General features: G+C 46.4%; 4 protein-coding genes across 4 annotated transcripts; 3 read left to right on the forward strand and 1 right to left on the reverse strand.

Moving 5' to 3' along the window:
* Positions 1 to 259: 259 nt before the first annotated feature.
* MGYG_03734 (serine/threonine-protein phosphatase 5) lies at positions 260 to 2038 on the forward strand (the record flags this gene model as incomplete). The annotated part of the gene is made up of 6 exons (XM_003173511.1): positions 260 to 412; positions 505 to 585; positions 656 to 1091; positions 1158 to 1763; positions 1822 to 1946; positions 2003 to 2038. 6 exons carry the CDS (start codon positions 260 to 262, stop codon positions 2036 to 2038), a joined length of 1437 nt encoding a protein of 478 aa, XP_003173559.1.
* A 628-nt stretch (positions 2039 to 2666) lies between these two features.
* MGYG_03735 (venom protein 2) lies at positions 2667 to 4528 on the forward strand (the record flags this gene model as incomplete). Its single annotated transcript, XM_003173512.1, has 6 exons — positions 2667 to 2688; positions 2818 to 2888; positions 2961 to 3091; positions 3165 to 3277; positions 3348 to 4222; positions 4292 to 4528. 6 exons carry the CDS (start codon positions 2667 to 2669, stop codon positions 4526 to 4528), a joined length of 1449 nt encoding a protein of 482 aa, XP_003173560.1.
* Positions 4529 to 4737: 209 nt separating this feature from the next.
* Positions 4738 to 7238, reverse strand: MGYG_03736 (hypothetical protein; the record flags this gene model as incomplete). The annotated part of the gene is made up of 2 exons (XM_003173513.1): positions 4738 to 7109; positions 7196 to 7238. 2 exons carry the CDS (start codon positions 7236 to 7238, stop codon positions 4738 to 4740), a joined length of 2415 nt encoding a protein of 804 aa, XP_003173561.1.
* Positions 7239 to 8178: 940 nt separating this feature from the next.
* Positions 8179 to 13344, forward strand: MGYG_03737 (PEK/GCN2 protein kinase; the record flags this gene model as incomplete). Its single annotated transcript, XM_003173514.1, has 7 exons — positions 8179 to 8367; positions 8485 to 10548; positions 10606 to 10935; positions 10985 to 11987; positions 12042 to 12469; positions 12530 to 12983; positions 13040 to 13344. 7 exons carry the CDS (start codon positions 8179 to 8181, stop codon positions 13342 to 13344), a joined length of 4773 nt encoding a protein of 1590 aa, XP_003173562.1.
* Between the last annotated feature and the right edge of the window lie 136 nt (positions 13345 to 13480).

Here is a 13480-nt window from a genome sequence, read left to right on the forward strand (position 1 = left end):
CTAACAGGACCAAAGCTTATCTTTCCCCGGCTGCCGGTTGACTTTTTTTGTCTTTCGTGAACTTCTCGACGTTTCGACTTCGCACTCGCTGGCTTTCTGGATGTGCTGTTTTATTCCCTGTCGTGAGATATAGAGCAGGACGATATTGATACCACATTTTCCCTTTGTTGTTTAACCCGGTCGAGTACTATCTCCCACTTATCTGCACATTTATCTACAAAAACCCCACATTCGTCCCGCTGCACATCACTTTGGCCCCATGTCTCAACCCGATGTCGAGGCCGCTACAGCCCTCAAGCTACAAGGCAACAAATGCTTTGCGCAGCATGACTGGCCCGCGGCTCTAGACTTCTATACCCAAGCCATCGAGCTGTATGATAAAGAGCCATCGTTCTACTGTAACAGAGCACAGGTATATATCTCACTAATCCCTTGTATCAAGTATATAGTGAGTTTGTACGGTTTTTTGATTCAGCAAGCTAACTCCTATGCTCTTTCTATCAGGTACATGTTAAACTAGAAGCCTTCGGATTTGCGATTGCAGATGCCACCAAGGCCATTGAGCTTGACCCTAGTTATGTCAAGGTATATAGACTAAACCCCAGTTCAGACTGTAGTAACCCGGAACGCCTTCAATCAGCTAACTAGAGAGCAGGCGTACTGGCGCAGAGCTGTTGCAAATACTGCCATCCTTAACTCCCGCGCAGCCCTTAAAGACTTTAAGACCGTTGTGAAAAAGGCCCCGCACGACCGTGATGCGAAACTCAAATTGGCAGAGTGCGAGAAGCTCGTACGGCGGATTGAATTCGAGAAAGCCATCGAGGTCGCTGATCCTCCATCGGCGTTTGAGGGACTCAATATTGAATCGATGGTTGTGGATGATAACTATGATGGTGTACGATTGGAGGATAAAATGACCCAAGAGTTCATTGATGACATGATAAAACGATTCAAGAATGGAAAGCAGATACATAAGAAATATGCGTTCCAGATAGTGAAAGCTGTGCGGGATATTGCATACAATGAGCCTACCATGGTTGAAATTGGCGTTGAAGAAGGCTCTAAATTAACAGTCTGTGGTGACACACATGGTAAGCCTAAAATTTACCCTTTAATGACGCTTTCACGGCCCTTTCTATTAACACTTCTGTGTACAGGCCAGTTCTTTGATCTTCTCGAAATATTCCGTCTTAATGGCTTCCCCTCTGATAAACATTCTTATCTCTTTAATGGCGATTTCGTTGATCGCGGCAGCTGGTCTTGTGAAATTGCCCTCCTTCTTTATGCCTACAAATGGATGCGCCCCAACTCCTTCTTCCTCAATCGCGGAAATCATGAAACCGATGATATGAACCGCGCGTACGGCTTTGAGGGAGAATGCAAAGCCAAATACTCCGAACGTCTATTCAAGGTCTTCTCTGAATCCTTCAGCGCACTCGCCCTTGCGACCTTGATAGGAGAGAAGTATCTAGTACTCCATGGCGGCTTATTCTCAGACGATAATATCTCCTTGGCCGATATCAGAGCTCTGAACAGACATAACCAGCGCCAACCTGGCCAGTCTGGTTTGATGATGGAGATGCTCTGGACTGATCCTCAGGTCATGCCTGGTAGAGGACCTAGCAAGAGAGGTGTTGGTATGCAGTTTGGCCCAGACGTCACTAAACGGTTCTGTGAGAAGAATGGTCTTGAGGCTATCATTCGAAGTCATGAAGTTCGTATGGAGGGTTATGAAGTTGAACACGATGGAAGATGTATCACTGGTAAGTCTATCCTCCTTTTATATGTGCTATAAGTAAGCGCTGCTAACTGTTGTAATAGTCTTCTCTGCCCCCAAATACTGTGATAGCACTGAAAACAAGGGTGCATTCATTAACATTGGGCCCGAACTCAAGCTAGACTTCCACAAGTTCGACGCTGTCCCACACCCTGACATCAAACCAATGGTACGTTCATCATTCAGTTGTTAATAATTACTTGCTGTTACTAACTTCACTTTCAGGCATACGCCAACAACTCGATCATGTCTCTGATGTAGTCAGATTTGTAAGCCAAAATGCTACCAGAATCCATCAGAGGCATTTGATACCATACACCTTGAAGGTATCCAGAGTAGGGGGCTCGGTTATACTCCATTTGACTAGCCACGTTCTCTTTAAGGCTAAACCAAGGACCTTAAGGTTTACCACTGCTCTTTTTACCAACAGGTACGCCCACACTACCGTGGGCCATATTACCCGAATTATTCCATCATCCCCTTGCAATCTACGAGTGACGAACCTTGTACCACTTATGATCTAACAGCATGGTAGAGCACAGGCGTTTTTAAAAGAATTCGAAGCGCTTTGGGACTGCAATCTGTATTAAAAGAATGCCTTGGGGCTAACTATCATCTTGTAGCTATTTAGTTCGCACCTATGTTGGCACCCTAAGTTGATAAAGTCTTCACTTGTATCGTCGTCAATACTGCCTACCTTTCTAGATCTACGTTTCTGTATTCTTTGTAAGGGGAGCTTGATGTTTCTTATCTCCGAGATAATTCCGGGCGGGATGTTCTCAAGCGACTAAGTTTAACTATTTGGTGGGATACCAAACATCTCAAGTACCTTGCTTGAGCTCATTCAACTGCATGCTTTAAGCCCCAACGCCGTGCACCAAATTTAAAGATGGAATTCGACACCAAAACTCGTAAGTGCCCTCTATGAGCATGGGTATAGCCCTTCCCTCGAGCCATAACCCTGAATATCGCATGTCTACCTCTGTTGGCGGGGTTGTCAAGCCGTAAATGCCGAAGCTAACGCCTCTGTTGTACAATAGCACCCGTCTGCACATCAGACAAGAAAACGTTCGCATACATTTCTGCATTGGAACGATGGCCCGTTATTCTAGTGAGGCATTCTTATTTGACTAACTGTACCGCTGGTGCCTGGTCTAGTAAGCTAAACGAGCGTTATTCCTAGACTGGTGCCATTGACGATCTTCACCGTTCGGTTATTAAGGCAACGGATGAAGAGAAACAGAAAGAGGGAAAGGGTATCCTCCATGAACTGGCTGGATTGAAGTACGAACTTCAACATGACCGGAAATTGACGTTAGTTAACCCTGATTTCTCCAACAATGTGGCTTCGCAGGGTAACCTTGCTAACCTCTAATGTAATCGCTAGTCCTCTCGTCGACGATGGAGAGTCAGACATTGCCATTTATAACAAGGAATTAGCAGACCGTGGGGAAATCTCGTGGCTCAACGCTCCCTGGCTATTTGCGGAATGCTATCTATGTTCGTAAATGCTCCAAATTCCTTACTTTTTTCAATATCACCAACTAATAAGGAAAACAACACCGAAAAGACAGGCGAATGAGCACCCATTTTGCCCTTTCAAAGCATTGGAAAGAATACGATGTCTTTGCACAGCAGAAAATGTCCACGTTTAGGTCTTCTAGACCTGCCGTGCTTGAACTAGCCACTCGATACAAAGATTTATCCCAAGACCTAAAGCAGATACATTCAAAGAGGGATGATATGACTCCTGAACAACAGCAAGAGGCTGATAAAATGTTATTTATGGAGATGTGTGAAATTTGTCTGTGGGGTAACGCTACGGATCTCTCGCTCCTGACATCCCTTACATATGAGGACATCCAAAAGCTTCAAGGAGCAGAGGCCCGAAAGAAGGCTGAAGCAAATGTCCTGGTGAATGATCTTCCGGCCGCATTTGAACTCCTAAACAAGGCCCGCACGGAACGAAAGAACGAAGAGCGCCGAGTAGATATCGTTCTAGATAATGCGGGTTTCGAACTTTTCGTTGACCTCATTTTAGCCGGCTATCTTCTTTCCTCTGGATTGGCAACGTGTGTTGTCCTTCATCCTAAATCAATTCCATGGTTTGTATCTGATGTTCTACCGCGGGATTTCGGAGACCTAATTGCTCTCCTTTCTGATCCGCAGAGCTTCTTCAGCAGCACAGAGGGAGAAGAAACGGGCGAGGAGAAGAAACCACAGCCTCTCACAGAAAAGGAGGTAGATGAGCTGAAATATCTATTCCAGCAGTGGGGGGATTTCCATGCAGAAGGACAGTTGATCATCAGACCGAACCGATTCTGGACAACGGGATCAAGTTATTGGCGGCTACCAAATGAGGCCCCAAGTCTCTATGAAGACCTAAAGGAGAGTGAACTGGTGATCTTCAAGGGAGACCTGAACTATCGAAAGTTGATAGCAGATGTAAGTTCGCTTTTTCATCCGCTTGTCCTAAGCGTATGCGTAAGGATGTGTATTAATTCTATCGTTTAGGCTCACTGGGACCCAACTACGCCCTTTAACACGGCAATCGGACCACTTGGCCCGGGTTCAGGGGTCAGAGTCCTCGCCCTCCGCACTTGTAAGGCTGACGTTGTCGTTGGTCTTGAGAAAGGTGAAGACGAGCGCCTACGTAATATGCCGAATGGAGGAGGTGACTCTGGTTCCCGGAAATGGGCCTGGAGCGGGAAATGGGCCGTCGTTTCACTTTGCGATGGGAAGAAACAGTAATAGACATTGTATATCTGTGAGAAAAAAGTGGATATTGAAGGAATGATTAGTAGGAGAGCTAGGGTGTGCTTAATAGACATTAATATTCGCATTGATTTCAGGGGTGTAAGGAAAGTTCGCTTGCTCAATGAGTTTTGGACAAAAAGCTAGTACAGATATATAACCAACAACCAAGCTCAAATCGTAATTCGTGCTGCAGACGGCGCATTCTACGCTGAAAGCATGTTTTCCTTGTCCTCTGCTTCGACTTTAGCATTAAGTTGCCTCTGCCTCAATCTAGCCTTGGCTGCTGCAAGCCGGTCTGATGGTATAGAGCCGAGTTTGGATTGAGCAGGACCGTCCGGCTTGGTAATTGATTGGCGGTTTATATCTGACGAGTGATTAGTAGCCCGCTGTCGTTCGGTTTGCGAAGCCGCTCGTGACTTAGGCCGTTTAGGTAGGGTGTCTACACGGCCAGAGTTCAGATACGAAAGGGAAGGGCGAGGTGAATGGCCGGGGCGATACGAAGTTCGTTGTTTGGCAGCCGGTTTGGAGAGAGGTGTGGATTTCACGTCGCCTGTGAGAGTAGGTGCTGAACCAAAGGTTGTGTTCGTCATATCACCGTCTTTCTGGCGAAGTGATTCAAGATTCCGAGCCGAACCACCGAGTCTAATAAACAGTTCTTCGGCGAGGTTGAGTGGTTCATCGGAGTTCTTTGAATTATTACCAGAAATTTTGGTATCACTTTTAAGTTGTAGTTTGCGACGAACGTTGGCCATAGGGGCACTATTGGTAGCTTCTGTGTCTTCACGAATATGCTCCAATGTTCCTTGTTGTATAGACTGCTTTGTTGGCGAACCCGTCCCTCGGAGGGTTTTTAATAGCGCGCCTATGGTTTCTTCATCAAAGGGGCTTTCAGGGGCTTTGCTTTGGGCATCTTCTCGGGATTTAGCCGGTGACTTCTTAGGTGAATTGAGCACATCCCTATCACTGGGGAGGGTAATTTCCAGCTGGTCATCTCCTGAATCATACGAATCCGCCCGTGCGTGATAGCTACGGGTAGTCTTCCTAAGCCGCTCAAGTATGTCTTCTGTAATCTCTTCACGTCGTGTCGAGCGGCTGCATGCTTGGGGCTGGGAGTTATCAGAACGCAATGCTAAGGTTCCTTTTAATAAATCGATGGTCTCTTGCATTTGTTTCCTCTCAGCATCAAAGGATTTCCTTAACGCTTCCTCCGCGGCTTGGTGGTCCCGTAAAGAGTCAGTTAAGCGCTTACTATAGTCCTGGGCGCGAGACTCAAGTCGCTCTTCGCGTTTCTTCGCTCTCTCTTCTTGTGCTTTTCGCCGCTCCCCGACATGTAGAAGTTCAGTCTTCACTCTGTCGAGATTGCGTTGCAGTAATAAGTTCTCTCTTTTCAGTTCGGCAGCTTTCCGCTCCGAACTCCGGACAAGTTCTTGCAGCTCCTTCAACTTCGGGTTTCCCTCGCTTTCACGTAGTCGGGCGTTAGCCTCCCAAAGAGCCTCTTCAACTTCACGAAGCTTCGCAGCAGATTCATCTGCCGAAATATCTCTTGCCAGCATCTCCTTATCGACAATCCCATGATCCTCCAACGTTTTCCTAAAAGTTGCTGTTTTTTGCTTATATTGTAATGCAGCAGCAGTTTGCCTTGAAAGCTCGCGGAACATCTGGTCCTTGTTTGAGTTTTCGCCATCTCCGCCGCCAACCATACCAGCGGCAAGCTCAGAAACGCGCTTCTCCATTTCCGCTACTTTGAGCTCTTCTTGCTTCAGTTTCTCGGTGAGACGTAGGGCCTCTGTCTCCTTTTTCTTTGCGTAGGATTTGGCAACAGAACGGTATTCGATTAGTTTCCGTATTTCCTTCTCCGTCTTGGTCCGGTAGTTTTCAAATTCAGATTTCCAATACTTTCCGGATTGGGAATGCGGAGCCTCGAGGTTAACTGTCACATCTCCCTCGTCTTCCTCGTCTTCCTCGGATTGGTCAGATTCACGGCAGTCGTCCTCGATGGCCTTTTCACGAGTATCTTTGCGCTCATCCTTCTTGACAGGAGTACAATCATCAAAGCCATCCACTTTTTGTCCGAATTTTTCTTCGCGGGCTTCAAGTAGAGACTGTGTCAGTTTGCTCCTGCGCCCGGAGCCACTGGACACACTCATAGACCATTGGCTGCTGATATTCCCTCCACTTAGCTCTAGATCCCGTTCATCGTCAAGAAAAATGGGTTTGCGCTCATTATCCTTGACGCCAGCTCCGAATGACACCGTTTTACGGCGTGTTGTAGCGGTCCCAGGAGTAAGTAGGATACTCTTTGACGGCGACGCTATCGCATGCGCAGGTTCCTGTACCTTCGGCTCAAGCTTGGGAATTTCCATCTTTCGGTCCTCGCCTAACGAAAATTTCTGAACCGCCTTTTTTAGGTCATCGTTTTTCTTGTGAGAACTAGGGTTCAGTGGGCGTATGGGGATGGTTAAGTCTTTATCCTCGTCCACTTCGGGGGCAGGAGTTCCAAGCATCGCGTTTTTAAAAGCTCTGTATGCAAAAACTGGCGCTGGTGTCTCTGGCGCATCAAGTATCATGGACTCGTCTGTTTTAATTCAAGATTGTGGTTAATATATTGCCCTTGGAATGAAAGGTATCTACCTCACAGGGAAGTGAGGTGAGGCGCCTTACCTCCTGCAACGCCCTGATTGGAGCCTGCCAACCAGCTCAGCATCGTTGACACCTAACAGATATAGAATTGGCATTAACAGCTGCCCATTACCGTAGAAACCGTGAGCGTATGAGCAACGTCCGATGCCCTCTTTACCGGCTTCAAGGCTGCTTGTCTCTGTCTTGCTCACGCGAACTTTTCCCGTCGTCCAAAATGGAGAAAATGCGCTTTGTTTACTTTTCTGACGTCACGTGGTTGCCGCCTCGACCATACCCGCCACTAGTCCACGCCGGGACTAGCGGCTGACTTTAAAACTTGCCGAGGCACGGGGTGCATGGCGGAAGCAACGTCGACAAGCGATGATAGTTCTCCATATATAAATATGAAAACAGAGGGCAGGTATGTTATGGAGAGCAGATTGAGGGGAGACCGCATACTCCGTAATTATACCCTAGGATTTGTGACAGCAGGACTTTGCAGGGATCCGTAGACAGAGGTTCGCAGAAAATGAGGCCCGTTGGTGCTGGTCTATAAATAGGAACATGCCAGCCTCCAAGGTGACAGATATCAACGGCGGAACAACTGACAGCACCGGCCATATAGTTTATTTGAACCTTCACATTAGCTATATAGAAGCTACATAAGATACAGATCATCCATATTTCGAGGAGTACTTTTCCTTTTTATATTTATACATACCTACCATCTCTGACCGCACCTAAGGTACCTATATGCAGGCTTATCAACACGTGATCCGGTGCGACTATCTTCCGCACACCGCCAGCAAAATCCCTGTACAAGGTTGACTGCAGCACAAGATGTGAATCACTTGTTGGGCACAAAGACAGACAGACAGTCCAGCACTTCCACTCTCTTAACCACCAATTATTTTTAGTCTAATAATGTTCCAATAGAGGGCTGCAGCTACGGCTGCAATCTCTGTTGCTTGCTTCCTGAGAAGCAACACTCCCTCTCGTTGAGGAACCTCTATTTGTATGCGATCATGCCGCGCAAACAAAGGAAAGGGAGCACAAAGACCAACGGTTCCCCTGTGGAAGATAAACAGCAGACTGCCTCTAACCAGGCCCTGACCACTAATTATGAAGAAATACACAAGAACGAGGCAGATGCCCTACGTTCAATCTACGGCGACGAGTTCGAAGACGTAGAGACGAAACCCTCTGCGTGGAATGTAAGTTTGTGTCGGGTGCTTTGCACTGCTATATAAATGCGTACACAGTTATATAATGGCCTTTTTTTATATATAAGACTCTTGATTTAACCTATTATGCTTATCCTGTCTATCCAGCAATCCTCGACAATATCCTTTAAGCTGCAGCTCAAGGCGTCATCGAATCCAGAGGTTCGACTCTGCCTTTTCGTTGAACTGCCGACGACATATCCGAAATCAGTGCCGATATTAAAGCTAGAAACCGTTCAAGATGTCAGACACAGCGCCAAAGAGAGGCTTGAGGAAGTTCTAAGGTCCAAACCAGTAGAACTCCTGGGGTCCGAAATGATCTACGAACTTGCTGTTGCCATTGAAGATGTGCTGGAAGATTCCGCCCAGGCACAGGCTCAAGATAAAGATTTACCAAGCCTTGAAGAGGAACGTATCGTTCAGGAGGCTGCTGCTCTTCAGCAGGCCGAGAAGCTGAAACAGGAGGAGTTAGCTCGACAGCAAGAAGCAACCGTTGAGGAAGAAAAATCGTTACAGTTGCTAGTTGAAGATAAACTAAAGCAACGTCAACGGGAGAATGAGCAGCTGTCTCGCCGCAAGAGTAGGACCAATGCAGAAGACTTTGGTCTTTTGGAGTCTATTGTCGATGTCCCAGACGCGATATCGTTCGATCCTCCAATGGCCATCACTGGCATGCATGACCGTCCTCTCTGGTTTAAGTCTGTTAGTGGGAAGAACATGATTGGTAAGTCTCACTACAAGGAAACATTTATAGTGAGGCCGATTGCCCAGGGAAACACACCGTTGGTACCGCTGCTAGTCTTGAAGGAAATATTCATCCACGAGAGTGAAAGTAAGGATGTTGATCTCCGGTTCCAGATCAGCCTGAGTGAGGATAAACTTGAATTTTTAAAGAAGCTTCGTCATCCCAACCTAGTGGATTTCATTGGCTTCAAAATCCAACGTCCTATTGATTCATACTCAGGTCAAGCGGGCACATGGCACATATATGCCCTCTTTGAGCATGCTAATAAGGGTTCTCTATCTGAATTACTGGATATCGTCGGCAGCGTTCCGGCAGACAATGCTAGAGCCTGGATGATTCAGCTGGTTGAGGCTCTAGAGTATTATAATCGCCATGGTGTTGTGCATGGAAATATTCACTGTGGCCGTGTTTTACTCTTCAGGAGTCCATCGAGCACTACCACAGTAAAACTACTCAGTAACGTGGAGGAGGTACTCCCGCTATCATCCACGACCAGGAGAAGGAGTCTTACAACGCCAAAATCTCCATTCTGGCTACCTCCAGAGCTCGCAGGTGAAGGCATGAAACCAACCATCAAAACTGATGTCTGGGATTTAGGTATTCTCTTCCTGCAAATGGGATTTGGAAAAGATATCCTACAACGCTATACATCAGCAGATGCGGTCATCAACGCCATGGAACTATCCCCTCAACTAGAGGACATGCTCGTTGAAATATTCAGATCCGATCCTAAGAAGCGCCCAACGCCATTCCAGATCCAACCATTTGAGTTTTTCCGAGTTGACACGCCGTTGATCATCCCTGTTGGAACTCCAGGCTCCTCTTCCCTCCCTAATCGTACACGTCATGACTCGCAGGGCCATTTAGCAGCAGTCTCCCGTTACAGTCATGATTTTGATGAAGTCGGCCGTCTTGGGAGGGGCGGCTACGGTCTGGTTGTTAAAGCTCGGAATAAATTGGATGGCAGGTTTTACGCTGTTAAAAAGATATCCCAAAAGTCCCCTGTCGCTTTAAAGGATACCCTATCTGAAATAATGCTACTGTCAAGACTCAATCATCCTTATGTTGTGCGATATTTTACGGCATGGCTAGAAGAGAATTACGTTGCGCTGAGTGACGATGACGATTCAGATGCTATTTTGTCATCAGATGGCTCTGGTTCGCACTCAGAAGATAATATTGAGTTTGGTTACAGCACTAGTGGTCTGGATTTCATCAGCTCAAGCGGTTACCCAAAAGTTGAATTCGGATATGATACTGATGAAGGAGAAAGTGATACCATTTCAGATGGCACTGGTGTTCAGAAGAAAGGGACTGATGCCAGTACTACGCAGGAGGGTGTATCCCTTCGCCGAGTAAGATCGGGCTCGCAGTCACGAGTCATTCCTACAACTCTTTATATTCAAATGGAATACTGCGAGAAACATGTAAGCGTGCCCCGGGGAAAGTCGCTGTGGTTTCATGGAACTAACTTCAAGTTCTAGACTTTACGTGATCTTATCAGATTTGGATTGCATGAAAATATCGATTCTTCATGGAGACTCTTCCGGCAGATCCTTGACGGTCTAAATCACATTCATTCCCATGGTATTCTACATAGGGATCTCAAGCCAGATAATATCTTCATTGACATGGCAAATAATCCGCGAATCGGAGACTTTGGCCTGGCTACAAGTGGGCAGCTTAGCTCGACTGATCGATCACCTGCCCTGGAAAGCATAGCAGCTGGGTTTACTCAGAGTATTGGTACGACGTACTATGTCGCTCCTGAGGTTAAGAAAGCTTCTATGGGACAGTACAATGAGAAAGTCGATGTAAGCTCCTATATCATCTTATCATCGGGTTCATGCTAACAACTTACAGATGTACTCCCTTGGTATTATCTTCTTTGAAATGTGCTACCCGCTTGAGACTGGAATGGAAAGGGACCGGACACTTCAGGATATCAGGCAAAAGCAGCATACCCTCCCAGAAGCATTCAACCTCCCGGAGAAGGTAGCACAAGGAGAAATAATTCTGTCTCTCATCAGTCATCGACCTAGCGAACGTCCAACCACAGCCGAGCTACTTCAAAGTGACAAAATACCGCTCCAAGTTGAGGAAGAGATGTTTCGGAAAGCAGTCATGGGGCTCCTATCCGACCCTGAATCTCCGGACTACAAGAAAATACTGTCTGCGATATTTTCCCAGCCTCAGAAGAAATTTGAAGACATCGCATGGGATATAGACTCGCGTGCAAGTCCTACTGCTACGGAATTGCTACTTCATGGGATGGTAAAAGATAAGCTTACTTCATTATTCCGAAAACATGGAGCAGTGGAAACGTCTAGACAGTCCCTCTTCCCACGATCATCCCATTATGGCCCAGGAGCCGTCCGGCTTCTAGACCCAGGCGGAAATCTAGTCCAGCTGCCCTACGATCTTACTCTTCCAAATGCTCGAGCCCTGCCAAAACAGGATTTATCTATTGAAAAGGCATTTTCCTTTGGGACGGTTTACAGGGAGTCTGTCCATAGAGGCGAACCCAGGGGTCATAAAGAGGTTGATTTTGATATTGTTTCTTATAACACTTTAGATTTACCTTTGAAGGAGGCAGAGGTAATCAAGGTGCTGGATGAGATTATCGACGAATTCCCGCCATTGAAGTCGAGTCAGATGTGCTTCCATCTCAATCACTCTGACCTCTTGGAGGCTGTCGTCGCATTTTGTCGCATTACGCCCGAACAGCGGCCCATCGTGAAAGAGGTTATCAGTAAACTTAACATTGGACAGTACACAATGCAGAAGATCAGAAGTGAACTCCGCTCACCGAGCATTGGAGTGTCATCAACATCAATTGATGATTTGTCGCGATTCGATTTCCGAGGTATGTCAAAGTTTCTTTTACGCTACTAAGACGTGAAATTAACGCATCTCCTAGATACCCCCGAGAAAGCATTAAGCAGGCTTCATGCTATCATGGATGGCACCGAATACGCGGATAGATTGTCACCTATCTTTAACCGATTGAACATAGTTGTATCATATCTGGAGAAGTTCAAAGTGAAGCGGAAGGTCTACATCAGCCCACTAAGCAGCTTGAACGACAAATTCTATAACGGCAGCGTGCTCTTCCAGTGTGTGTTTGATAAAAAGAGAAGAGATGTCTTTGCAGCTGGCGGAAGATACGACAGTCTGATCCAAGAGTTCCAGCCCATTTTACGCTCGAACCGTCCAAGATCTCATGCAGTTGGCTTTAATCTTGGATTGGATAAATTGAATGGGTCGATGACGAACTATCTGAAAGGGTCTAATAAATCTTTCCTCAAACCAGATGTAGACGTTGGGAATGCATGGCGCAAAAATAAGGTATGTTGAACCAATTACTATCAGAAAATAGGCGTCTATGGCTAATATCAGCGAATATAGTGTGATGTATTGGTTGCTAGCTTTGATCCTTCTGTGCTGCGCACGGTTGGAGTTGGTATTGTCTCAACTCTATGGGCACACGACATTAGCGCCGAGCTCGCGGCAGACACGACGCCTTCAATAGAGGACCTTCTTAGCAGATACGTTGACGATAACTATAGTTGGGTAGTTATTGTCAAGCAGGACAGTATTGAGAGAGGTTTGAGAGTCAAGAGTGTTCAGCGTAAAGAAGACTTTGACGTGAGGAGTTCAGATTTGGTCCCCTGGCTTCGGAATGAGATGCGCGCTCGCAGGAAATTCAAACATGACCGACCCCCCGAATCTCCAAAGCTGGTTAAACATCCTAGTCAAGGCGAGGCCAGCCTTTCAGGCAAGGAGAGAGACTCAGATGTTAGAATACTGACGCCCCTTCACAAGAGTAAAAAGACGAATAGGAGAAATATCGTTGAATTTGGTAAGTTTTCTACACAGCACTATGCGGAATTTTTCCTGTTAACAGTTCAATTGCAGCACTGCGTCGCTCTCGTGAAGTGCTCGACAAAGGCCTTGATGGACCAATTGCCGCAATTGACGTTCGAGACGATGTCCTTGAAAGTATTCGAGACACTCGTCTCTCCGATCCAGACAGCTGGCGGAATGCGATCCAAAGTGCACCGTTGGTTGAAAGAAAGTACCTAGGGAACATCCATGAGCTACTGATCGATCTTGCGAGTGAAGGCGTCGCACCGGATGGTACTGTGAAGTATACCAATGCTTTCGTCTACAACTACCGGACCGGAAACTGCATTTATTATGACTTGAAACGAGGAAGTTAATCAACCTACAGAACATGAATTCATGTATATAGTTAGTTATTTTTACATTGTCCCGTTAGATATTAGCCAAATGAAATCTAAAGTACACCAGCGAGGACGAAAAAGAGAGAAAAGGGGTAAGCAAAATAAAGAGGAA

The sequence above is a fragment of the Nannizzia gypsea genome, genomic scaffold, assembly GCF_000150975.2.
Source record: "Nannizzia gypsea CBS 118893 supercont1.3 genomic scaffold, whole genome shotgun sequence".
Lineage (NCBI taxonomy): Eukaryota > Fungi > Ascomycota > Eurotiomycetes > Onygenales > Arthrodermataceae > Nannizzia > Nannizzia gypsea.